This window comes from Lepidochelys olivacea, assembly GCF_965140295.1.
Source record: "Lepidochelys olivacea isolate rLepOli2 genome assembly, chromosome: 9".
NCBI lineage: Eukaryota > Metazoa > Chordata > Testudines > Cheloniidae > Lepidochelys > Lepidochelys olivacea.
In genome coordinates, this window is record NC_140419.1 from 9,388,559 (window position 1) to 9,414,604 (window position 26,046).

General features: G+C 46.9%; 1 protein-coding gene across 2 annotated transcripts in view; it reads left to right on the forward strand.

The window, feature by feature from the left end:
* MCF2L2 (MCF.2 cell line derived transforming sequence-like 2) overlaps positions 1-26,046 on the forward strand; it is a 319,138-nt gene that overhangs the window by 112,206 nt on the left and 180,886 nt on the right. For both annotated transcript variants that reach the window (XM_084638977.1, XM_084638978.1), the window contains exons 4-7: positions 1,982-2,072; positions 3,908-4,027; positions 14,710-14,826; positions 21,805-21,954. In XM_084638977.1, the coding sequence (XP_084495103.1) occupies positions 1,982-2,072; positions 3,908-4,027; positions 14,710-14,826; positions 21,805-21,954 (478 nt within the window). The remainder of the gene's footprint in view (positions 1-1,981; positions 2,073-3,907; positions 4,028-14,709; positions 14,827-21,804; positions 21,955-26,046) is intronic.

Here is a 26,046-nt window from a genome sequence, read left to right on the forward strand (position 1 = left end):
GAAAATGTCAGCGCTGCTTCTCTTCTGCTCTAAAGCAAATGCACACCGGAGTCTTTCTTGAAAGACTTGGCGAGCTACTGACAAGAAACAATTGGGAAGTATTTTTATTGCATGTGAGAGGCAAGAGGTACCTCAATAATTGCTTCAGCCGCTCCCTTCCTCTGCATTAACAGATGTTCAGACTGTTCATTGACTTATTTAAAGAGAAAAGAAAACCTTGCCATTTTTTAAAAAAAGGTTTTCTGGCCTTTGAATACCCTAATTCTCATCAGAGGATAGCAGTAAAAGCAATTGATCTGGGGGACGAGGTCGCTCAGGGATCCTTCCTGGGGTTTAGTATTAATCCTAGCGATGATCACTTATACAGCATCATAACTATGCATGGCACTTTTGCTTCCAGACTGCTGGTTTGCATCCTGCACTGGGTAGGTTGTGGTTCAAAATCATTACCATCCGATGGCTCTTTGGTGACTTATGTGACGGAGGTGGGGTGGTGGTAAGTCAGGCCATCATAAAACCACCCACAAGACTGGCCCCTGTAACCTGCCTCCTGCCCATCGCTCCCTGATTCTCTGAGGGAGCCACACAGTGCCAGCAGAGCAGGGTGGGAGCAGCCTTTGGGCTCTCCAGAGCATGGATCATGCATGGGGGAATCAGGTGAGCCCTGCATTTGTACAAGGGCCAGGCAGCGTTTGGCCCTTTGATTAAAATGCTCTTTGGAGCAGGGTAATAAGCTCTTTCTCTTCCCATTTGTCCTAGCGCGAATCGCTAACACGATCGCTAACACGGGTACCTATGAGTGGTCCCGCCAGGTCATGATCTGTCCAGGACACAACTGAGACATGCTGGTGTGAGGAAACTTTCACTTCCGCCTCCCATGCTGCGCTCAGTCTTGGACTAGACGAGAAGATCTCAGTCTCTGGGACAAATTTATCTGGCACCTTTCCCCAGTAAAACAAATTAATTGACTCTAAGTGTGTGGGGGGGTGCGACTGGTGGAATCTGAGCGGCGCCTTTAATATTGAGCCATTCCTTGGAGCACATTATTGACCAGATTGTAAGCGGCTGCCTCGTTTGTTTCAGTCCTGTCTGGTTTGTGCCCCAGATCTGTCGTGATTCTTCAGTAAGACTGTTGGCTTGTGACAAGGGGGGAAGTGCTGTCTATGCATTGCAGGGTAAACTCGCTCACCCACTGAAAAGTCTCCACACTGCTCAAGGAATCCCGGAGCTCTCTTGGCTGGCAGGGTGAGAGTAGCAGCCCCCCAGGAATACAGGGTGAGCCTGCACCTCACAGAGGGGGGCTCCGTGCTGGCCCTGAATAGGCAGATCTGCAATTCCACGCATTTAGTAGCTCAGCACCCATTTGTAAGGACTGTAGCCACAATTCTAGCCTGTATGCTGACATAACATCCATTGAGTGGCTTGCAGCCCCATGGCCTGCCTGTGAGTTGGGTGGACGTGAGACTCCAATCTCCTTAACTCCCGCTTTGTCCCCCTAATTATTTGGGCATCCTGAGGGGAAGGGTAAATTCCACTCCTTGTGAGAGATAAGTGCACTTGTCAGTCATCAGCATCTTAGGAAAATGATGCAAAATGCCTAAGAGTGAGGACAGGTATCTAATAACTTGAATTCTTCTGCAAAGCAAGGAAGATCTGTCCTTCCGCTTCAGTCCCAGTACAAAGCAATGTGTGATCCTAAACTGTTCACATCACAGAATTTTGGCAGCCAGTAGCAAGGCAGCCAAGAGATATAACGGATAAAATATTCATGTTTTGTGGAGGCTGCTAACCTGGTGCTGGAAAGAGGAAATTTGCTGGCTTGCCTGCACTTGCAAATCTGCCGATTATTCACGCTCTCTGCTGTACATTGTGTTTTAATCATGGGCTTGGACTATGACACGGAGGGGGCTGGGTTGTGCTAAGCACTGTTACATGGTCTACCTCCATGTAACCCGGCACCCCTGTTTCATCTATTTTGCAGTCTGGAGGCTGCCAGTATTGGATTCATCATCGTTATAGACAGACGACGGGACAAATGGAGTGCAGTAAAGGCATCCCTGACACGGATAGCAGTAAGTGCCCGGTGTTTGTGTTTACTTTTTCCCTTCCAGAAATTAGAACTCTCCGCTGGTCCTTCAGCACAGTGAACGATCTCCTGCATGCCTTTTTAGCTGTTCATGCAGCATCTTCCCCACCCTGGAGATCTGTGCCAAACTCGCACATTAACCGGCAGAGGCTGATTAGCCTGTAATAATGAATGCGGCCGCCTTGTGTCTTGCTAAATTAGAATGCAAGGCCATTCGCTGGGATGACGGTGTGACAAATTGTAATGATTTAAAGTGGGCTGCTCAAGATGAAAGAGGTAACAGATCGTCCCTGTGGTACATAGTGTGGTACTGGGAATGGCAAAGGGGCCCACTGGAGATGTCTCTAATGGCTCATGTTTTCTTGACAGCAGATCTGGTAGAAACTCTTTAATGCTGTTTCTGCTTTCACTTGAGAAGGTCAGATTTAAGAAAGTGGTTGCTGGCACTGAGAAGAGCAGCAGATGAATATACGTATTTTATATAACATGCACTGTATACTGACTGGGCATGCTTCTGTGCAATACTGAATTACTGTGCAATACTCCTGTAGAATTAGAGTTTAGACTAGCTGGGTGTCTGAGTTTGATTTAAGTTAATTCCTGGGGATGCAGAATCTCGAACAGATATTTTCCATTCCTTGCTCTGTTCAGCTGCCCCCAAGGTCTCCGGAGGACCATGTGACACAGACAAATGTCATAGCAAATGAACATCACCACATGTCTGGAGAAGGTGCTGTGTACCTATCTGAACAAACTCTGGGGGATAAATAAAATCTTTTCAAGATATGAAGGCTAAATCTGGTCTTGTAATGTGCATATGTCACCCTCCATCTATACTGCAAGGTTTCTCTGTCTGTGGGCCAAAGCTGGGTCACCAGAAGGTATCAAAGGGTTGCACGGGAAGCCTGGGTTTGTGTCAAGTCTGTCCCTGATGGGGGGGGAGGCTCTGGGAGGGGGTGAGGTGAGGTCCAGAGACCCTGGGAAGGATTTGCAGAGCCTGCCCACACTTACCCCACAGCGGTGGTGCCATCCTGAGTGATGGCTGGGCGTGGCTCTCTGCTCTGGGCATTGCAACCTGGTGCACAGGATGGCAGCGGTTGGGACCAGCTGCCCCTCAATCAGGTGGGCTGGGCCAAACCTGAGTGGTGCTGCGACCCTGGGGGTCACGCCCAGCAGGACCGGAGCAGCCGCTACGGTACTCACCGTGTACTTATTGCATTAGTGTGTGTTATGTATTGTCGGTACGAAATATTTAGTAAGCCAGATTTTTTTGTACTAAAGCGATTTACTGGGTTGCAACAGGCCATCTAGGTTTCCAAATGGGCCCTAAGCCCAGAAAGATTGAGAACCACTGTGGTGCTAAATGGAATGCCAGCCCTGCTCAAATGTGTGTGACTATGTCGCCCTCTAGTGGCTGCAGCCTAAAGAGGAGAGAAGCCCTGATATTATCGTAGCTTAAGGGAGATTCTCCTTTAGTTCAAGTGGCCTGCAAAGGCCTGTGTTCTTTGATGCAGAAGATTTTGAGTTGTGTCCCCACTATCTGCCCATTTGGTCATATCTAGTTGTGCTGCTTGATCCAAAGCCCACTGAAGCCAGTGGGAGTCACTCCATTGACTTCAGTCGGCGATGGGCCAGGAGCATGGTGAACGGAACAGATGACAGCCATGCAGTCTGGGCAGCTCCAGAATCATTACGTCCCCCCCGCTTTTGCTTGCTTCCTGAGGAATTTCTGAGTCAGAAGGTAACCAAAATGACCCTGGGCTCCTTTGTGGGCATGAGGTTTAATTGCTTTGCTCTGTAACACTTGTATGTTCTTTCCAGGGAGCATTTCCAGGGAACCTGCAGCTGGTGTTTGTCCTGCGGCCCTCCCGCTTTATTCAAAGGACAATCGCTGACATCGGCATTAAACTCTATCGAGATGACTTTAAAATGAAGGTACCGGTAAGCATGCACTTTTTGTCCCCGTGTTCCTTTGTTTCTATGTCTTCTGTAGCTGAGTGTCAGCCAACTTCTCTTTTAACCCCGTTGTTACGGTTTAATTGCGCTGGCAATCAGGGCTCAACGCACCAAAAAGCAGGCCTGAGCGTATGTCAATTATTAAAAGCCCCAGAAGAAACTCAGACAAGATCAACCAAGCCGTGATGTGGGAAGGGTGTTTCAAATTAACCCCGTTGTCTTGATCAGATGGGTTCTTTGTTCCCTTTTTTTGCGTCAGGGATAGATTCACATATTGGGGAGGGGAAGGTAAATGAGTTGTAACCTTTGCATTGGTTTGTTTAAATAGTGTTTGTTGATTCTGCTACCGTCAGTCACAATAATACCAATAAGTTAACCATGAGAAGCCATGGGAGCTGCCATAAGATGATAAATGGACATGACTTCACATCAAAGTGCAGTCTTGCTCTGAAATGTGACTGTATAGAAATAACACCCTTTTCCTTCATGGAGCTGCTTCCAGAGTGAATTCAGAGTCATCGTCTCACTCAAGTGATGAGAATTAATTTTTAGTTCTGCAGAGCTAATGCAGCTGAGAGGGAGTAAGCTGGGTTCTGTTCCATCTCATGGATCACCCACAGATCTGTGTACGTTCCAGCAGGTTTTACTTTTGCAACCTCACTGTCTTCAGTTGGTTTGCCCATGTGTCACCCAGAGCCTGATTTGACCTGTAGAACCTTTATTACAGGTCACGATGTGTGAGAAGGAAAGAAACCAGCCTGACTCTCAGATCCCAGGCAGAGTTTGCAGAGCTGCCAGCTACAACAAATCGTTGTCTGTGCGCTTGTAAATGGAGAACATTTGATTCAGAAATCCTTGATAATGAATCAGCCTGGAAGGCCACAACATCATTGTTATGGAATCACTTTTCACAGCAGACCCAGGCTTTCGGTTTTGTTGCCATTAAATCATAAATGCCAGAGACCTTGTATATTAAGTCAGGTAAAAGATATTGATGGCACCATCAGCAAAGCAGTCCATCATCTTAAAACCCTTATAAAATCTCCTGTCCTGATAAATACTCTTGTACTGTTTTACAAGTGCTCCTTTATAAAAGCAAATACTACAAAAATGGTCCAGATACTGGGTGATTTGGGGTGAATACTGTAGAATATTTTTTTTTCCTAGAAGGGTGTTAAGGGGTGCCTCCTTGTGGCTGCATGCAGTACTGCAGGCCTTTTCCCACTCCTGGTGCCCCCTGGCGCATTTCAGTGGCTTAGCCCTCCGGCCAGGTCATGAAGTCAAATAAGCTCCTTTTGGGTAGCAAAGAGTTCAGCAAGAGTCTATCTGCCCACACCAGGATCTTCAGCCCTGGCTGTGTGCCCTTGAAATTCAGGCCTTTGCTAGGGCTTCCAAATGAGCCCTGTTCCCTTCTCAGGGCGTGGGTTGGGCCTGTTCCCCGCCCCCTTCTCTGGGTTTATGCCACTTTGCCGGTGTGGGAACCTGGGCCTGCCCACTGCTCTGGGTTCCAACTCAGGGACCCTATACCCAGCAGCTACATACTGCTCAATTCAGTTCATTGCTTCTACCTCCCTAGGCTTCTTCCCACTTGGCCCCTTTATCCTTCACTCTTAGCTCAGGGCCACGGATCCCAGCTCCCTCTCTACCTGCAAACCCAGCTATGCAAGTGTAGCCAGAGATAACCCTGGCTAATTCACAGGCTCCTTTGACTGGAGAGAAGCATCCTTCCCTGCTCCTCCGGTCCCAGCCAGGGACTGTCCTGCTATCTGTGGCCCTGCAGCTTCTTTTATCGGAGCCGGCTGGCACTGATTGGCTGTCACTAGCCCATGGACAACCCTCTCTGTGTAGTTTCCAAGGTGCCTGCTTCAGCGAGTCCTCTCTAGGCAGGCCTGAAGGACCAACCTTCGCTGCTCCTTTCCTGACACATTGCTGTTTCCTGGGACGGGGTGTAGTCAGGGTGTGGGGGTCTCCTTTAAGGCGCTGTGAAGGCCAGCTGGACCCCGTCACAACGGGTTATTATATTTCCCCTGTAGTCAGTACTTTCCCATAGGCCTTCTCATCCACTATCAATTTGTCAGAGTCCCTGTTGTGTTTGCATGCCATTCTATCTGTTTATAATGACTCTTGGGCTCTCAGCCCGCCCCACAACCCAAGCCATGTTTATTCATCTCCTTCATTGTATGTTAAATGTGTATAGTTGGGGTGGGGTGTGTGGAGTGTAGTATAATGTGATGCACGTAGTCAATTCTGTGCCAGCTCTGGGGTTTACATATTAAGCCATTTTGCCTGAGCTTCTTTCAGATTTGTTCCTAATTGTGTATTTGCCTTTGGATGGGGGGGGGTCTCTTCTAAATAGAAATGTATGATAGTTATTATTATTTCATATTGTTTTCATTCATATTCTGTACACTGCTGAACCCACTAAGTAAGTAATAATGATTTTACAGGGAGCTTTCATCATGATTTTATTTAATTGTTTTACACGGGACTTTTGGTTTAAATTGATTGGCAAAAGAACCCACCTTGTCCCCATTATTGCTAGGTCTGGCTGATAGCTCCGTGTTTGGGCCCGATTGCATAGTGGCAAACATCCACTGACCTCATTATGAGCAGGAGCAGAACGGTTATTGCTTATGTGTAAGGCTAAGATTTTGTCACGGATATTTTTAGTAAAAGTCACGGACAGGTCACAGGTAATAAAGAAAAATTCACGGAAGCCCGTGACTTGTCCCTGACTTTTACTAAAAATATCCATGATAAAAGGGGAAGGGGCTGAGCAGATGCCATGGGGCTGGGAGCTTCCAGCCCCTCCCGCCCCAGCTGTGGCTAGGAGCTGCAGGGTCCTCTGCCTCCCGCAGTGGCGTTGGGAGCCGTAGAAATCCCCCTGGGACACGTGGCAGCGGGCAGGGAGCTGTGGGAATCCCCCTGCCACCAGCAGTGGGCAGGGAGCTGCAGGGATCCCCTGCTGCCACCGGCAGCAGGTGGGGAGCTGCAGGGACCCCCTGCTGGCGACGGACAGGGAGCTGTGGGGATAGTTTACTGCCGGCGGCGACGGGTGGGGAGCTGCGGGGATCCCCTGCCACCACCGGCAACAGGGGGGAGAGCTCTGGGGGGTCCCCCGTGTTGCTGCCAGCAGGTGGGGAGCTGCAGGGGTCCCCCATGCCGCTGGCGGGGGCCAGGAACCCCGGGGTACACCTCCCCTGCCCGCAGCAGCTGGGAGCTTGGGGGCATCACTGCCTTACGTGGCGGGAGTACCTCACAGCTCCCTGCTGCTGCGGGAGGCTGCGGAACCCTGCAGCTCCCAGCCACTAGGGCTGAAGTCCCGGAGGTCTTTGGAAGTCATGGATTCTGTGACTTCTGTGACTAAATCGTAGCCTTTCTTGTGTGTTCATTGTGGGCTGGGCTATGCCATGCCCTGTATAGATGTGCAAGGGGGTGGGGGTAGATAGCACAAATAGTCTTTGTTCCCCTTTGTAGCTCAGGTGTAGGGGCAAGTGTGACAGCTGCCATCCTGGCCACCACGCTGGGGATTGAACCGGGGACCTCCAGAGCTAACACCAAGAGTTGCTAGAGCTTGAGTTTATGAGCCGAGACTTTGTAACCGTGGCTGTAACAGACTCAGATCCTCCACGGATTGGGCACAGAGGAAGGGGACTTGTAAACATACACGCACCAGTGGGTTACTGGTACATGAGGACTGGTGGAATCTAGCCCCAACACCGTCCCAGGATTTCTAAATGGGACTTGGAAGGGTGGGTTGAAAGTGGCTCAGTCCAGACCAACGGAGCAGGGTTCCCACAGAGAATGCGCACACTGCATCCTCTAACTGGATGGAGTGGAGGATGCTGCATTCCCTCTGTGTGGGTGGGTACCTGGTGCCTACCTCAGCCAATCACAAAGCCTATGGGAATGATGTCTAGCGGGCAAGCTTCCCTCATCTCCACTCCAACGTGGACAGCAGCTTAGAGCCATAGTTTTCACTGAAATATTTTGGCCTGGTCCTTCTCCCACTGACGGCAGCGGTGCAGGTTTGTGTTGGTGAATTATAGTCCTAAAACCAATACAAATACCTATCTTTTATTCCAGTGTCAATTTAAAGATGAAAAGTGTTCCCATCACACCCTGCAAGAGTCACAGAACACGTGCTCTTGTCCTCAATTAGCTGCAAGACATTTCCACAGCAGCTGCTGCGTCAGATGTCCCTGCCCCGACAGGGACGGGTTTGCTACAGAATTAGAATTTGCCAACAGTTCAGCATCCTTCATACTCACTGAATCTTTTAAGAGAAACATAAAGATTCCACTTCAAATGCTGGGTGGTGGTTGAAATCAAGAGTTAAGAACTTTGACGTCTGGGAGTTCAGGGTGCTCACAGGATGGGGCACTGAGTTACTCATTATTATTCGTATCATAATATAAGGATGATGTAGCTGGTTTACAGATGGAGAAACTGAGACACATGGCCTACATTTTCTATAACTTTCATTGATTTTAGATTTGGGTGACCAGGTTCAGACACCGGGGGGGCCCTGATTTTCGGAAGTGCTGAGCACCCACAGCTCAGACTGAAGTCTGGGGGGAGCTACGTGTGTCCGTCATCTTTTAAAATAAGGACTAAGGTGTCTCAGGTTGGGTGCCCAAAATTAGTGGAGACTTTTTTAAACAACTTCCTCCCAAGTGTCCTGCTTGCGATCGCACAGTGAATCGGTGTCGGATCCAGGAAAAGAACCCAGTTGCCCTACCCACCAGGTCACACTACTTGTCCCTTCGCCTTTCAATTGTTTGGAGATTTGTATAAATTAAAGAAAGACATTGGGCTGGCAACAGTAATTTCACCATGCAGCTCATAGGGGGTGCATTTCCTCTGCAGAGAGGCAGCTGAGTTAGGGTCAGACTGGGACGCTAGTAGAGGCTGAAACAAAATATGCTGCAAAACGTAACAGTACAAACATACAGTATGCAAATATGTTTAATAAAATTGGTGTGCCAAGTTAAACCAGTATTTGACTGGGTGGGAATCATGGCTTGTTTCCCAGGCACAATGTAGCAATATTGGATTATGCCGGGGTTTATCTGAACTGAGCCAATTCAGGACACTGAGCTGAATTCAGGAAGGAGCTCCAGGATCTTCCATGGCAGGAGGTGCAGCTAAATGACCCTTCATTCTGGCTGCTGAATACTGAAGCTCAATAAAGTGAAGTTGCCTTTACAGCATACTCAGTCCATTAGGAGACACTGATTTATGTCCATGCAGCTGCCAATTCTACAAACTTCCCACTTCTTGAGCGTTGCAACCTCGGTGTAATTTGACTCCGTTCACATAGACCCCAGCACTAAATACTGATGGTTTTGCCTCAAAAATATGCCCCTCCCACCCCATCTTCATTATCTTATCCAGGCCCAGTAATCTCTAACCTAAGCTGCTACACCCTCCTCCTTTCCTGCCTCCTCAACACCAGCCATGGTGGCCTCTTCGTGCTGTCTGATTGAAGACAATGGGAATTGGGGTTGTTTAGAGCATTACAGGACTGGATCCCTAGCATGCTGGATGGCTCCCATGTTACCAGATTTGCCCGTTACTTTGGGGTCTACTCATTTATTACGGTTACTCTTTGGGGGGGGGTGTTCTTTAATTTTATTAATGTACTGCTTGTGTCACTTGTGTTTTCATGTGGCTCTACTTCTCCCTTCTGCAAGTCCCCTCCCGATGGAGCTACCCTGCAGGACCTAGGTTCCCCAGGGCTGGGTTCCTCCAGCCCCAGAACCAGATGAACGCACGCGCACACACACATATTAACAGAGCAAGTCTGAGCAGACCGGGCCAATCAGCACTTTCAAGCTGCCCCCCTTATATGCCCTGGACTCAGCTGACTGGGTTGAGCTGCACTTCCAAGCTGCCACTCTTGTATGTCCCAGGTTCAGCATGTCCCTATCCCCACTTTCACGTCACCATGGTACTAGTAGTAACCCACTTGATGAGCAAACCCCACAGTATTTGTGGGTGCTACAGGGATCTTTAACTTAGGTAAAAGACGCATTGCTGCAGAGTAAATGGGGAAGCTAAAAACACAAAAGAGAAAGTTCAGAGAGAGTGAGAGAGAGAGAAGCAACCAGCTTAACCATAAAAGTTATTTATTGAATAATAGTGATAACCACACAAGGAGAGCCTAAACCAACTTAATAGTTACATTATTAAAGGTTACAAAAGTCATACATAGAAAACTATACCTGATCAAACAAGTCAGGGTTAGAAAGTTATACCTGAGGTAGAAAAGAAAACAGAGAGAGAGAGAGAGATGGCATCTCACCCATTCTCTGAAGCTTGAACTGGTCGGGATTCCCAGGTGATGGTGGTAGCTCAGAGTCCTGAGTGCTGGAGACAGGCAGATCCCCCAGCACGATCAGTCAGGAGAAGATGAAATCTCAGTGGAACTGATGCAGAGTTGGATCCATGCATCAGAACACTTACTTGAACATAGATAGGGGTTTTTGTACAGAAACAACAATGGTTCAAGGGAGAACACTAGATCTGTTTATGGGTAAACTGATGACTCAAGGGTTTTTTTTAGATTAGACAAAAAGGGCTGATCGCTCCTAGCTATGGGTGGTGTTTCTTCCAGGGAGCTCACAGTGCAATTAGGCTGCTTCAGTATTTTGGATATCAATCAAGGATTTATTACTAGAATTGGTCTGATAACTGCTGAGCTGGGTGTGTGCAGGTGTAGGTTCATTAACATCTGGAGCAGAGATCCCCCAGGATGCAGTGCTTCCCTGCTTTTCTGGTCCCAGAGTTCAGTGCCATTCCTGCCTTGGAATCTCTGTTCTCTTTTCTGTATGCTAATGGAGATGTCTCCCTGTCCCATCTTCGATGCAGATGAGGCTAGAGGAGTTGCCTTAATCTTGTCACCCTTGTCAGGAGGGATCTAGGTGTGTCTCCCACCGCCCTTCACTGCTCTCTGCAAGTCTTTTCTCTGATCGGTTTTGGTTCAAGCAGAGGCTGGGGGAGGGGTGTCTTTCATGAGTCAGACAGGCTAGATACTGTGCCCTGGTTCCCCAAGAACACAGAGCTGACTGGTATCACCCACTCCTGCTCTTGTAGTTTCAAGGACCCACTACCGCATGATTTACCTGGCTCTGGGCTGGCACTCTGCCTGGCTACATTAACAGCTTTGCTGTTGGCCCAGTGTGACAAGTGTATCAGGTTTTTAAAACCCTTCCCACGCGTTCAAAGTACATGCCAGTGTTCCATGGTGATGTCAGTAGAAGACTGGAGCAGCAGATCTCTGTCACCAAGTCCGCAGGGAGTCTGGAGGGGGGAACTCTGCAGCAAAGCCGTCCAGACTGACATTTCTAAAGTGACTTGCAGTTCCCAATCAGCTCGCAGACTTCATGCTCCAGGCTGATGCTAATCCAAACTGAGCTAGTCTCTGTGAGCCTCCTGACTTGCAACATCACAAAGGGGGCTCTGGATGAACATTCTGTGCATAGCTTTTCTTTTGACTTTACTCTTTTTAATGTAAAAAGAAAAGGAGTACTTATGGCACCTTTGAGACTAACAAATTTATTTGAGCATAAGCTTTCATGAGCAACAGCTCACTTAATCAGATGCAGTGGCTTCATTTTAATGTGTTTCATTTGGGTGGGTGAAACATCCCAGGACATCATGCTATGCACAAAGTTGACTATGGCAGGATCCTTGAGTTCAGGGTTGTCAAGGTTCCTTCCCCACTCTGACTTCTAGGGTATAGATGTGGGGACCTGCATGAAAACCCCCTAAGTTTATTTTTACCAGCTTAGGTTAAAACTTCCCCAAGGTACAAACTATTTTACCTTTTGCCCTTGGACTTATTTTGCTGCTACCACCAAGCGTCTTAACAGATATATAACCAGGAAAGAGCCCGCTTGGAAACGTCTTTCCCCCCAATATCCTCCCCAAACCCTGCACCCCGTTTCCTGGGGAAGGCTTGATAAAAATCCTCACCAATTTGCATAGGTGAACACAGACCCAAACCCTTGGATCTTAAACACAATGAAAAAGCAATCAGGTTCTTAAAAGAAGAATTTTAATTGAAGAAAAAAAGTAAAAGAATCACCTCTGTAAAATCAGGATGGTAAATACCTTACAGGGTAATCAGATTCAAAACATAGAGAATCCCTCTAGGCAAAACCTTAAGTTACAAAAAGACACAAAAACAGGAATATACATTCCATTCAGCACAGCTATTTTATCAGCCATTTAAACAGAACAGAATCTAACGCATAAAGTGAGCTGTAGCTCACGAAAGCTTATGCTCAAATAAATTGGTTAGTCTCTAAGGTGCCACAAGTACTCCTTTTCTTTTTACTAAGTTCTAAGACTCCATTCCTTTTCTGTTCCTGGCAAAAGCATCACACAGACAGAGAGAGCCTTTGTTTCTGCCCCCCTCCGGCTTTGAAAATATCTTGTCTCCTCATTGGTCATTTTGGTCAGGTGCCAGCGAGTTTATCCTAGCTTCTTAACCCTTTACAGGTGAAAGGGTTTTTCCTCTGGCCAGGAGGGATTTTAAAGGTGTTTACCCATCCCTTTATATTTATGACAAGGGTCCAGGAGCCTGAGGATCCCAAAACACTCAAAGATTGGTGAATAAAACCTTACAACCTGTTTGAAGCATCTAATCTAATCTAATCTATTGAATGTATAAAGTGCCAGTTAACAGAGTTCCTGAGGCCATGATCCTGCATTTATCTCCAAACAAGTGCAAGCGTCCATCCACAGTGAGTCAATTTCAGGATCATGCCCTGAGCATGCTCTTGTTATCTCCACTGTATAGCTTGGGAAACAGAGGCACAGAGGGGTTAAGTGACTTGCCCAAGGTCTCACAGCAGATCAGTGGCAGGGATAAAACCCAGAACTCGTTTCCCACTCCTGTGCTTTTTTAATCCCTACATCATACTTCCTTTTTTAACACAGAGGGCTGGGAGTCAGGAGACTTGAGTTCCATTCCCAGTTCTTTAAAGTGTGAGTCATTTAGGACATGACCTTCAGCGATGCTGAGCATCTCCCATTGACTTCAGATGGAGTTGTGGGCAATCAGGATGCCTGAAAATCAGCCACCTAATCTCTCTGTAAAATAGGAGTAATAATGATACCTACTAGCTAGCTACCTACCTCATAAGGCCATTGTGCAGATCCATTAACGTTTGTAACCCACTTTCAGATCCTTAGATGGAATGTTCTATAGGAGTCTAACATATCAATTTCTGAAAGGGACATTTATACCCAGTGGCCACTCCCACTACCTGTTTCCCTCCAGCCTGTAGCAATAAAAATGGTCTTTGACGTTCCAGTTCCCTTTCTGCTCTGAGTGGTCAGGTCCACTGGCCTGAAATAAACACTCTGCCAAAATTAATGACTGAGGATTTGCTGAATGAGTCCATTCTAATTGGCTTATCCAAATAACATTATCCATCATCTGAGGGTTTTAAGGGCATAACTACCAATAGGTGTAAAAGTGTCAAATAAAGGATTGCCAGGAGACTGGTTGGTTCACAGGATTAGAAATGGGTTATGGAGATTTTTCAGAGATTTTTATGGAGTCTATGGTCTGAATTTGGCCCAGGCTGGTACCATAGTGACTGACTGACTTTGCTAGCTGCTGGCAGTTTGTAGGCCTACAACCAGAAGGTCTTACTTGAGTTCCTAGTGGCCTTGAGTCCTGTTAGCAACATTAGCAGAGAAGCCAAGAATCAAATGTGAAGGAAGACTGAGTTACTCTCTGCCCAGATGCTCTGTCCATGTGGCAGCGTGCTGGGACAGGAACACGGAGGAGAAACTTTATTGACACATTGTGGACTTCAGTTTCCACAGTCCTTAATCTGTTACCTTGCTTAAGTGCTTCTCTCTGTGCCAAAGCCCGCCTCTACTGATTAGCCTTCATTTGCATTTGAATGCGTTTCTGACCTGTGGCTGATTATGCTTTATTGGCTAAGGTAAAGGAAACTGTCTTTCTCAACCTGCTGTATGAAACTCAGCCTGCACCCAGTGTAAAGTTTGCGCTTTATGGCCTATGTTCTTAAAGATATGTCATGGGAATTATTGTGGGGGAAGTTCTGTGGGCTGTGTTTTATAGGAGGTCAGACTAGGTGATCACAGTGGGCCCTTCTGGCCTTGAAGTCTATGAAATCCATGAATCTGAAGCTTAATACAAATCTGCCTTTCTTTCATTATGCAGTTCTAGTTTTTCAGGTTTGCTGGGAAGGTAGCTCATGTAAGGGTTAGAGCAGGGAAATAAGAATCAGGACTCATGACACCAGGATATATGAGGAGTAACTTCACTGAACTTAGTGGAGTTACAGTGGTGTAAATTTGGTGTAAATGAGAGGAGAATCAGACCTTCGGGGTCTAGTCTCAGCACACCCCTTGGCATACTTGTATGACCTCCCCGTCCCTTGATTTCCCTGTCTGTAAAATAAATAATATTTATCTATATATCACAGGAGTGCTCAGATGAAAGTGCAAATGTATATTATAAATAATATTATTGGTTTTTGTTGAAACTGCCCAGGGTCGAAGTCAGCATGGAATTTGGCCATACACATATAAGCTGAATAGGGAACCTAGGAGGAAGGATCTAAACTGCAGTGTTATCTCTCTTAATTAATACATTGTGTTTGGATTCATCATTGCAGATCATCATGTTAAATTCTGTTTCTGATCTACATGGCTATATTGACAAAAGTCAGCTAACCCGGGAGTTAGGGGGAACCCTGGAATATGGCCACAGTCAATGGATACACCATCGAACTGTGAGTATTGTGTCTTGTATTCATTCCATTCTGCATCCTGAAGTCTCCAGGTGATGATTTCTACTTAAATATTAACGGATGATTCTCCAGTTAAAGTTAGGCCTGTGACTTTTATTAGAGCTTAATGGAATCTACTCACCCAAATCCACTACACAATGGAGGGAGAAAAGACCATCCCAAAATCTTGTAGGGGCTTGGAAAGACTGGTCTGTGAAGCTTACATCCAAATGCTTCTCTGTAGTAGGACCCCAATTCAATACAGCATCTCTATGCAGCAAAGCAATGAGACTGCAGCACATGGTTAACGTTAAGCATGTACTTAAGTGCTTTGCTGAGTCAGAGCCTAAGAACCTCACTTTAATGAGAATCAAATATTCCTGTGTTTGTGAGGAAAAAAGCACTGAAGCCACTGGATTTTATTTTTACTCCTGGGGGAATTCTGTGCCAAAAGTAAAAATTCAGAATAAAAAAATTAAAAATTCTGCGCACAATATTTTAAAATTCTGCATATTTTATTTGTTAAAATAATGCAATATAATCACGCTGCTTTCACTTATTTTGGTAATTTATTTAAACCTACAGTACAGTGGATGGAGAGAGGGGAGCATTGGAGGAAATCCCCAAATCCCCTTTGTCTAATAGTAATGTAGCTAGTATTGCCTCTTTCCTTCTAGTTATTAGTCAACAAATATATGCAGCCATACGCTCAGTGTTACATCATCGGCAACTGAAGCGCAAGCAAGGGCTGGGGACTCAAACTCACAATTTATATTGGCTACTGACCATCTCCAGAGAGGTCAGTAGCAAACAGTTCATGGAGCACATTTTGATAGGAATTATTTTCAGTCCAAAAATGTAGACCAGTTCTAATCGCTAAAGCACCATAAGCATTTATAAGACCATACTGTCCTTTACAATAAGGCTCCTTTACACCACTCTGACCATGTAAAGGAGCCTTAGATGTTTTACACCTGTTTTATACTCCTGGGGGAATTCACTAAGAACAATGGGAACAATTCACTAAGCAGGCAGGCTGCTACATTCTGCTCTGCCTGAGGGGACAGAGCCTGGCCCACACCTGCCTCCTCAGAAACACCCCAAAGCCCTGCCCCTCCACGCTAAGCATACCGCAGTAGTGAGCGAGACGGACAGAGTCTCTCTTTCTCTCTCTCTCTCACATACATGACTGCCCAGCCCCCCCGCTCCAGTGGTGATTTATGTCTCCACGAGCTGCTCTGGGTGCCCAAACCGACCTGCCTGCGCTGCTGGGGAGGGGTGCATGACCGCTCTTGCAGCTTCCCTTTACTTCCCCATCATAAGTCATTTTTCTGCAGGGAAGCAAAGAAATCTGTGGAGGCCATGAATTCTGTGCATGTGCAATGACGCAGAATTCTCCCAGGAGTATATTTTCCTTTGTTTTCATTTCTTCACTATGTAAAAATGCATGACAGAGTGGGTCTCATTTCTTCGATAACCAAAGAACAGTATGGCAGTAATAATTGGAACTGGAAGGCACAAAGAAAGACTTTTCTCTTCTACTGACCCTGAAAGAACTTGTTACTTGCTTAGATGTTTAATCCCCCCTCTTGGGTTGATTAATGTATTTCAATGGCTAATCATCCATACACACGAATAAGTTATTGTCTTGGAAAGGATGGCAGCTGCAAAGACCTTATCTCAAATTTTGGACTGTTAAGACCCAAGGTGTTCATTCATCTTCTTATGCAGAAAGGAGCAAAATGCAAAGTTGGGCCCTGATCTGGAAAGGGATTGATTTCACTGGGGCTGTGAGCAGTGCCGAGGTCCATCTGGGCAGATCTGCTTGTAGGATTGGGACCTTTGGGGATGTGTGGAACTAAACCCTATGTCGGGAAGTGTTCTGAGCTGAGTGGCTGGTTTTGGCCAAACTCTGTAATTGACCACCAACGCAGGCTTAAAACTCTCAGAAGAAATGTCTCAGAATATTTCTGGCTACTTCCTTATGACAAACCACACAGCGAAGGGCATGATTTTCTCACACAGAGTGACTTCCAGCTGTTCATGGTTCTTGCTTTTTTATGGGACTTTCATGTCCCCTGCTGTGACATTCTGGGGCTCAGCCCAGACCAGTAAAGGATTGTGTCACTGCTTGCCCTGCAGCTCTAGGTGCCTTCACTGCTGTGCAGCTGTGGCTCACAACCTAGACACCAACAGCCAGCAGACAAGCATACAGATCACACCCTGGCTTCCACAGCCCAGTTACTGTTTGAAGAGTGACTCCAACACTCCCCCCAGTCCTGAATTTCTCCAAATCTGTCTCCCTGCAGTGTCCAGCTCTCTCCTGGGACACTGTGCAGAAGCAATTACATTTGCTTCTCCTTTAAAGAGACAGACACTGCAGGTTGTTATCTTGACTGGCTTTAATAATCACTTCAGTGCAGTCAAAGCACTTGCTTGGTTTAGATAAAACATAAAACCAGTTTATTCAGTTAAAAAAAGTGAGTTCAGGTACAAGGGATAAAGAGAGAAATGGTTACAAACAAAAGCAAAAATACACTTCTGTGACTAGGTATCAGAGGGGTAGCCGTGTTAGTCTGTATCACAAAAACAACGAGGAGTCCGGTGGCACCTTAAAGACTAACAGATTTATTTGGGCATAAGCTTTCATGGGTAAAAAACCCACTTCTGTGACTGGAACTTAGTTTCAGCCAGTTATAGTCTTTACCTAAGCAGCTTTCTCACCTATATTCAGTTCCCAGAGACTTCAACCCCCTGGGTTGAAGGATCTCCTTTTCTCAGATGTACAAGAGCTCTGGCCTCTTGTATCTGCCCAGTAATGGATAACTGTGGGTTTCTCTCCCCTTTCTTTTTATAGTCCAGTAAACCTTTGAAATGTAGTCTGTGAAAAGGTAGCCAAGACAAGGCTCCTTTTCCCTGTTGTGTGAGGTCCCCACGCTGTCTGGTGTAGACTCCATGCTGTCTACTCCCCCAAAGTGGTGATTTTTACAGTGCAAATGATCTGTTCCTGCAACCCACACAAATGAATAGCCCACTGAATTTGGCCACACCTGGCTTGAGGTGTTGGCCTCTTTCCTTCCTCTGGAGAAAAACTGATTATCAACTCTTCTGGACATGGTTGGTTTAAGCACATTTTGGTCCCATCTTTCCAGCATAACAAGTCCTTTGTGGATTTGCCATACGTACATCACATAAGAATGTTAATAATCGTTGAGTTATGAGTTTTCCAGTGATGCCACCTTTTGGATAAATATCATGACAATGGTGTGTTAGGTGTAGTGAGCATGTCAGGCCTGCAAAGAGTTGCTGACCGAGTAGTGAACCACCAGGGGACCTCTGTGTCACACCTCCATACTGAGAAAAGGTACTTGGTTTGCTAAATTCCCATGTGACTTTAATATCATGGTGTGCATTTTACTGCCCTTATGAAGCTGAGCTTTTCCCCCTCCCCTTGAAGTCATGATGATCTTGTTTTCTAGCCATACAGACTGATTTTCCATTCTCTTATGGGTTTGTCTGCGTGGGGAAATTGACCAGAATAGCTATTCTGCAATAGCTGTTCTGTGCTTTAAATACATATCCTAGTTATTCTGGAATAACTTCCTTGTGTAGACAAGTTGTTATCCTGGCACCCAACCTTTGTATCTTCACTGACTTCATTGGAGTCACTCCTGCCTTACACCAGTGCATAGGCGCCGTCTTTATGAGTTGCTGGGGGGTGCTGGACCCCCGCTCCACCACAGGCCCCGCCCCTACTCCACCCCTTCCCTCAATCCCCCGCCCTGCCTCTGCTCTGCACTGTTATGCTCCCTCCCCCACAGCGCCTCTTGCACACCACTGAACAGCTGATCCACAGTGGGCAGGAGGCGCTGGGTGGGAGGGGGAGGAGCTGAATCGGGAGGGCTGACGGTGGGTGCTCAGCACCCACTATTTTTAATACCCCTCAATTTAATAGCCCTGGTGTCACCGCCTATGCACCAGTGTAAGAATGAGATCCTCCTGCCCCCATTGACGTCGATGGGAGTTTTATCACTGACATCAGTGGGACCAAGGAGGACTTGTGGCACCTTAGAGACTAACACATTTATTTGAACATAAGCTTTCGTGAGCTACAGCTCTCTTCATCGGATGCATTCAGTGGAAAATACAGTGGGGAGATTTATATACACAGAGAACATGAAATAGTGGGTGTTACCGTACACACTGTAATGAGAGCGATCGCTTAAGGTGAGCTATTACCAGCAGAAGAGCGGGTGGAGGGGACCTTTTGTAGTGATAATCAAGGTGGGCCATTTCCAGCAGTTGACAAGAACATCTGAGGAACAATGGCGGGGGGGGGGAGAAATAGTTTTCCTCAGACGTTCTTGTCAACTGCTGGAAATGGCCCACCTTGATTATCACTACAACAGTTCCCCCACACACACCCCCCACTCTCCTGCTGGTAATAGCTCATCTTAAGTGATCATTCTCGTTACAGTGTGTATGGTAACACCCATTGTTTCATGTTCTCTATGGATATAAATCTCCCCACTGTATTTTCCACTGAATGCATCCGATGAAGTGAGCTGTAGCTCACAAAAGCTTATGCTCACATAAATTGGTTAGTCTCTAAGTGCCACAAGTCCTCCTTTTCTTTTTGCGAATACAGACTAACACGGCTGCTACTCTGAAACCTATCAGTGGGACCAGGATTTCACCCTAAGTAAGAAGTGAAACAGGCCCCGAGTCTCAACTGTGCTGAAGAGATACCTTTACGAAAGACCAGAAGTTGCTCTCCCTTCAGGAGAGGGTGAAACGTGGATTATTTGTGGGCTTTGCAAACGGTCACAAATTGCAACATAATTCAGTTTAAAAACAAATTAGCTAAAGGAAAGTTTGCATTGTGCATTACGGACAGAAGATGCTAAGCTGGGTGTGTATGTGGTATAGAAACTGTGTCGGGGTGTTGGGGGGGGCAGGGTTTATTGGTTAAAATTTTTCTCTGCCCCGTTTGTAGCAGTCTCCCAGTATTTGTTTTACACTGAGCACATAGCATGCCGCTAGCAGAGTTGTTAATCTAGAATTTCACCCTTCACCAGAACGGGGAATCTCACAGCAATCAAGCAAGCAACCACCACCTATGCATTGCATAACTGGCCTTGACAACTTCCTGAGCACAGTTGCAGTTAGCTTGGTCCAAGTGTAAACATTTGGGACAGAGAAAACAATCGCTAGCAGCTATAAGGAATGCAATCTCTGCATGTGCCTAAATAAAGTAGGGCAGGGCTCTTGTAACATGAAGAAAAAAATCTCATGCAGCTACTTGATGCAAGATAAAAAGCTTTTTGTCACAGTAGATGAGTTTGATCAAAGTATTTCACCCTGAAAAACTAGTATGGGAGTGAGTGGTTTGAAGGGTTTGCATGCTTCTTTCCATAGCCTTCATAACTCTCACTTTCATCTAAAAAAAAAATAAAATAAAATAAAAATTGATCCGTCTCAATTTGGTTGTGAGAAATAGTTATGTAGAAGCATTCAAGGGATGGAGAGGCAACAATACTCAAAGTTGTGTTAAATTTTCAATAATGATATGGCAGTGGTCCCCAAACTGTGGGACACGCTCCCCTAGGGGGGCATGGAGGAACATTCGGGGCGTGCTGCAGGGCCCAGGCTAGCCCCTAAGGGCAGGTAGAGAGGGAGCATCAGCTAGTCCCTCTCCGCCTTCATCTGCAGCTCCGCTCCCGGCCAGGGCCTCAACCCCACCCTCAGGCATGGCCCCCAACCGTGGCCCGGTGATGGCTTCCGTTCCCAGCCCCAGCCCTGCCCCCGGCCACAGCTCTGCTCCCAGCTGTAGATCCGCCCTCAGCTGTGGCCCCAGCCTCAGCCCGGTTGCCCCTGTCCATGCCCCTCCTCGCCCAGGAGCCACAGCCCCGCTTCTGGTCCCAGCTGTGGGTGGGCCTGGACGAGGTAAGGGGGGGCGTGATCATGAAAAGTTTGGGGACCATTGCAATACGGGCAAAGGAATGGAAGGGGATGACTGTGGAATATTGCTTCAAATACAGATGGGCATTCTGGATTTGTACATCCTGATACGTGAGATGTAGACAGATATTCTTCCTCAGTGGGAATCTGACTATAAAAACATTAACTGGAAAAAGCTTTGCTGAGTTCTTCAGTGTCCTCTCAGCCTAGACAAGGCCTTACATAAATGCTTTCAACATTGCAGAATATTCCAGTGAGCTTCACACAGGACTGTGAGCCAGGATTCTTTAAATTCTAATCTTGGCTCCCACACCGACCCCCTGTGGCTTTGGGCAAGTCACATTAGCTCTGGGAATTTCTCCAGCGGGGAAATGGAGGTGATTGTAATTGTTGATCTACCCCATATAATGATGCGCTGCCTGGCTTGTCAGCAGGACTTGCACCTGGGATCTTCAGCACCACAGCACCGAACTCTACAGCTTGAGCTAAAGGACTAACTCCATTAGCTAGTAGCAGTATTAACCTGTTATCCCATAGTGGACCATCCACTAGAGCAGCGGTTCTCAAACTTCATTGCACCGTGACCCCCTTCTGACAACAAAAATTACTACACGACCCCAGGAGGGGGGACCAAAGACCGAGCCCACCTGAGCCCCATCGCCTGAGCTCCTCCATGGGCCGGGGGGCCATAGCTGAAGCCCAAGGGCGTCTGCCCTGGGTGGGGGGCATGTAACCTTAGCCTGGGTGGTGGGCCTTTGGCTTTAGCTTCAGGCCTGAGTGGTGGAGCCTTCACTTTGGCTACAGACTTGCTGGGACCCATGGCCAACACCAGCCTTGGCAACCCCATTAAAATGTGGTCCAGACCCACAGTTTGAGAACCCCTGCACTAGGGGGAGACGTGACACCCTTTACCAGTATGTCACATTCACCACTTCAAAGCATGGTACCATACACTAAGAAATACTGTTGAACTGTGAAATAACCAGCTTGTGATGCTGTATAATGCTGCTGCCTTTCCAGGCCATTGAGAACTTTGCCATGACGGTGAAAACGACAGCACAGATGCTACAGACCTTTGGAACGAACCTGGCAGAGACTGAGCTTCCCAACGATGTGCAGTGCACGGAGGAACTCCTCTCCTCCCACACACAGCACCACGACAAGCTGAAGGTGAGTAATGCTGCGTGACAGCCTTGCCACTTGGTGCAATGTAGGATTTCCCAAGAGCAGGTTTGCTCTCTGCATTGATTCAGCCTTGGCTTGCTCCAGGGAGGAGTGAAAAATAAAGTGTCATTTTTTTTTTCCACTTGCCACATAACTAGTAATTACCTAACACACTTTAGGAAGCTACAGAAGCTGGCATTAAATTAATGCTAGAGGCCGGCCAATAGATGAGCTAGAACAAGAGTCCTGACTTTTTGGGGTTGCCTGGTAGAGAACTGGCTTTTCCTGTGTTGTTTGGAGGCAGAGTGGGTACGAGTTTTACCTTGTGCTGTAGATTGGCTCTAAAAGTCGGTTTTGCCTCGTTCCTTTCAGACGGCAGGGCCTGGCATTAGCAATCTCACTAACCACGTTATGGCGGAGTGGTCTAAGGCTCGGGTGTGAAATACCTACTCTCCCTGGCTATGCTAGCTTCTTTCAGGAAACCTGGCAGCTCAGAGCAGGTGTAGATGATGTGGAGGTAGAAAGTACTAGTGCTTCTCTACTCCAGCACGGCCATTGTTATTAACACCAGGGCTAGTGCCAGAGGCGGAGAGTTCCCCCCAAAAGGCTGATACAGATGAGGCCCCTCAAAACACACAGTCACATCCTGGCAATGTCATCTGAGCCCTCCTACCTTCTTCAGAGTGTGTGTGTTCCAGAAGAGAACTTAAAAAACAAGGTCTTGTTTGCTGTGTGTACTCATACAAAAGGTATGTCTATAGTACAATATATGCCCAACGTTGTTGGAACTCAGATTAGCAGACCTTGGGTTTGTTAACCTAGGGCTTGAGCAGCTACACTCATTTGTAACCCCAGATTAGAAATTGTTGAACCCTGGGTTCCAGCCTCGGGTTCCAGCATCTACAGTACATTATGCAGCCCGAGTCCAACCACCAGTATCCCAGAATTCCTCCCCAAATGTGGCCACTCTAGCCCTTAGTTCACGGTGCAGTGTGGGAAAACTTGACTGTCCAGAGGACAAAGAAGGTCGACCTGTGGGATTGTGGGATGCTTTTGGTGGACTCCCAGAGCGTGAGTCCGGGGGGGCTGTGTCTACACTGCAAAGCAATAGGACTTGAACCCAGGGTTCCAGCTTGACTGAGGCTCAGATCCTCCACCCATGTAGGGTCCTGGGACCCTGGGTCTGAGCCTTGTGTTAGAGCGATTTATGGGTGGATGTCAGGGGGGCTAGGCTTGAGCCTGAGTTCAACTCCTGGGCTTACAGTGCAGTGTAAACATACCCTAAAAATCCCATGGTAGATTTTTTAAGAATAGGGTTTTCTCCCTGGTATCTTGGGCCCAAAACATCCCTTCTCCCTTCTAAGATGAAGTATACCAGCTGCTATCCTATCCCCTAGGTAGCTGCATATCAGTGGGGCTATGTGTATAAAGGACACAATCCCATGTGTCTTCAACACCCATTGACTTCAGCGTGCAATGATGACTCTCAGCGCATGGTATGATCTGATCCATAGTTTGTAAAGTGCTTTGGGATCCTTGAAGCCTCTGCATGTTGAGGGGATCTAAGCTGTGAATGCACCCAGAGGCTTTGTAATGGGTGCGTGATCTTTAGATTTAAAACATGTATACGTAAGTGTAGAATATTACTAATTATTCTTGTTCTATTGTACACTGAACAAGAGTTTTCAGCGCAGACTAGTGCAGGTTGCAGCTGTGAATGTTTGTGCTGCATCTCTGCTGAGCCTGACGTTTAGCTGGGCAACGCTGATTGGGAATTGGATGGCACTTGAATGTTTCTGAATGGTTGCCAGAGTTGCATCAATAAGGGTTGAAACACCCTCCCTGCGCATCAATGCACAAAAGTTAAAACAACAGGAGTGTGGCTGTTATTGCAAACCGTGTTTTTGCACTCTTACGGCAAGCCATGAAGTCCACTTGCTGGTGGGAATTCTCGGGAACCTAAATCCTTGTCTTCCAGGCCACACGTGTGGTTGGGGGTTGCCTTAAAATTCGGTGAGATCCTTTCTCTCCGTGGAGTTGAACAGAATCATTCTCTCGCTGCATTTCAGCTCTTGCATTCTGAGTGGATTTTTCAGCTGTTGGACAGGTCCATTGTGTGCTTTTGGGTTTTGCAGCTGCATCCACTGGACTGCCAGTACCAAACCTTTCAGGAGATTCTGATAGGATCTTGGGCAGATGCAGCTGACTTCAAAGCAGTGTTCCTGATAGAATAGGATTAACAGGAGTCTCTCTCCCTGACGCCACTCCTGCCACCGAATTCACTCCTCTATATTTTCCACAGTTTTTCTTTGTCCTTCCCTTGCATGTTTGTTTAAGGGCTCATAATGGCATGTAGATTTAGACAGCACTTTAGCTTTTCAAAGCATTGAACAGACAGAAATTAGTTAATAGGAATGGTTGAAATTAGAGGACTGGATATCGTTCTTTTTCACTTGGATCTATTCTGTCCTTTTTCTGAGACACAACAGTGGCGTTCTAGGGCCAGGCGGTGCTCCACTGAAATCAGTGGGAGCTTGGCCATTGATTTCTGCAGAAGCAGGAGCAGACCTTAATTAGTCAGTGTGCTGTTGAGATGGCTCTGGCAGAGGTAACTCTACTAGAAGGATGCTAAATAGCTGTTTGAGCGAACTGAAGTGAGGGCCCTCTGCTGAATTGCATTGCCTTCCTCTTGGCAGCCTTGGAAGTTCAGCATTCTGAAATCAGTCGTGAAGTTAGCATGGAATAGACTGATGAACGCTCAGGTTGCCACCCATCTGATTTTCACCCGGACAGTCTGGGTTTTGGCTGGTGTGTCCGGGTGCCATTGGACAAGCCCTGATGTTTGGCTGTTTTTTTTTTTTAATCTGTGGAAAAGGTGGCAACCCTAAGCAGAAAGAAGGAGGCTGCGCAGCAGCTGCCACTGCCATCTCCAGGGCCAGGCTGCTTGTGCGACTCGCGGTGTGCCGGGGCGGGACTTTGGGGGAAGAGGCGGAGAAGGGGGTGGAGCCTTGGAGGAAGAGGCAGGGCAGGGGTGGGGCCTCGAGGGTCCAGTCCCCAGCCATTAGAAAGGGGGCAACCCCAGTGAAAGCACAGGGCCTGATTCACAGCCCAGTGAAGTCAATGGAAGGACTTCCACTGATTTCAGTGGGATTTGGATCAGACCCTTATTCTGAGGATAATTAAAGACGGGAGCATGCCAAGTAAGGTAACTCAGTGTCTCAGGAGCTTTGTTGCAGAAAGCGGAGGCAGATTGCGTCAACGAAACTAATTCATACACATAACCGGAGGAGGAAGATCTATTATTAAAATTTTGTCTGAAGGAGGGAAGCACTAATACAAAATTGAATTTTTATTAATTCACAAAAATAGATGAAGCAGCTCTCTGCCATCTTGCTATTCCCTCTTCCTGGACTCCTTCCCTGAGCTCCCTCTCGTGTTCTCAAATAGCTATTGCATCAGCTCCCTCCTGCTCTGTTCAGTTAGCATTGAATACAACTTCTGTCACCTCCAACGATTTAAAATGAAGGCGACTTTCCTTTGTGCAGCCCGAGAGTGAGAATGAAGCCCAGTGAGACAAAAACGTATGCAAAAGTAGCAAAGGCTATTTCACGGAAATCCTCACAAGACTTTAAAATGCATTTCAGAGCTCTAGTTCCTTACCGTGCCATCCCACACAAAAGGAGCATGCTCTCATTCAAACCAAGCCACAGCCACAAATTGCACAAGGCCACCGGTGATACCGAATCAACCTCCTTTTAATCTCTGGTCAAAACAAACTTTAAACAACTGCTCACTTAGTGCCCCTATTTACCATCCACCTTGGGTACTTATCTGCCCTCCATTACCACAGTACCTGAGCGCCTCACAATCTTTAATGTGTTTATCCTCACAGACCCCCTGTGAGGTTAGGACGGTGCTCAGGGTGGATTTGATTTAAATCACTAGTCAGGAAGACTCAATGTAATCATGGATTTCTACATAAAAGTGAATTCTTGTTGGTTGTTAGAACCTTAATACATATTCTTCACAACTCAGAGATAGATGTAGGTTTCATTTTTAGAAGGTACATACTATACAAGTGATTTATTTTGAAAACTT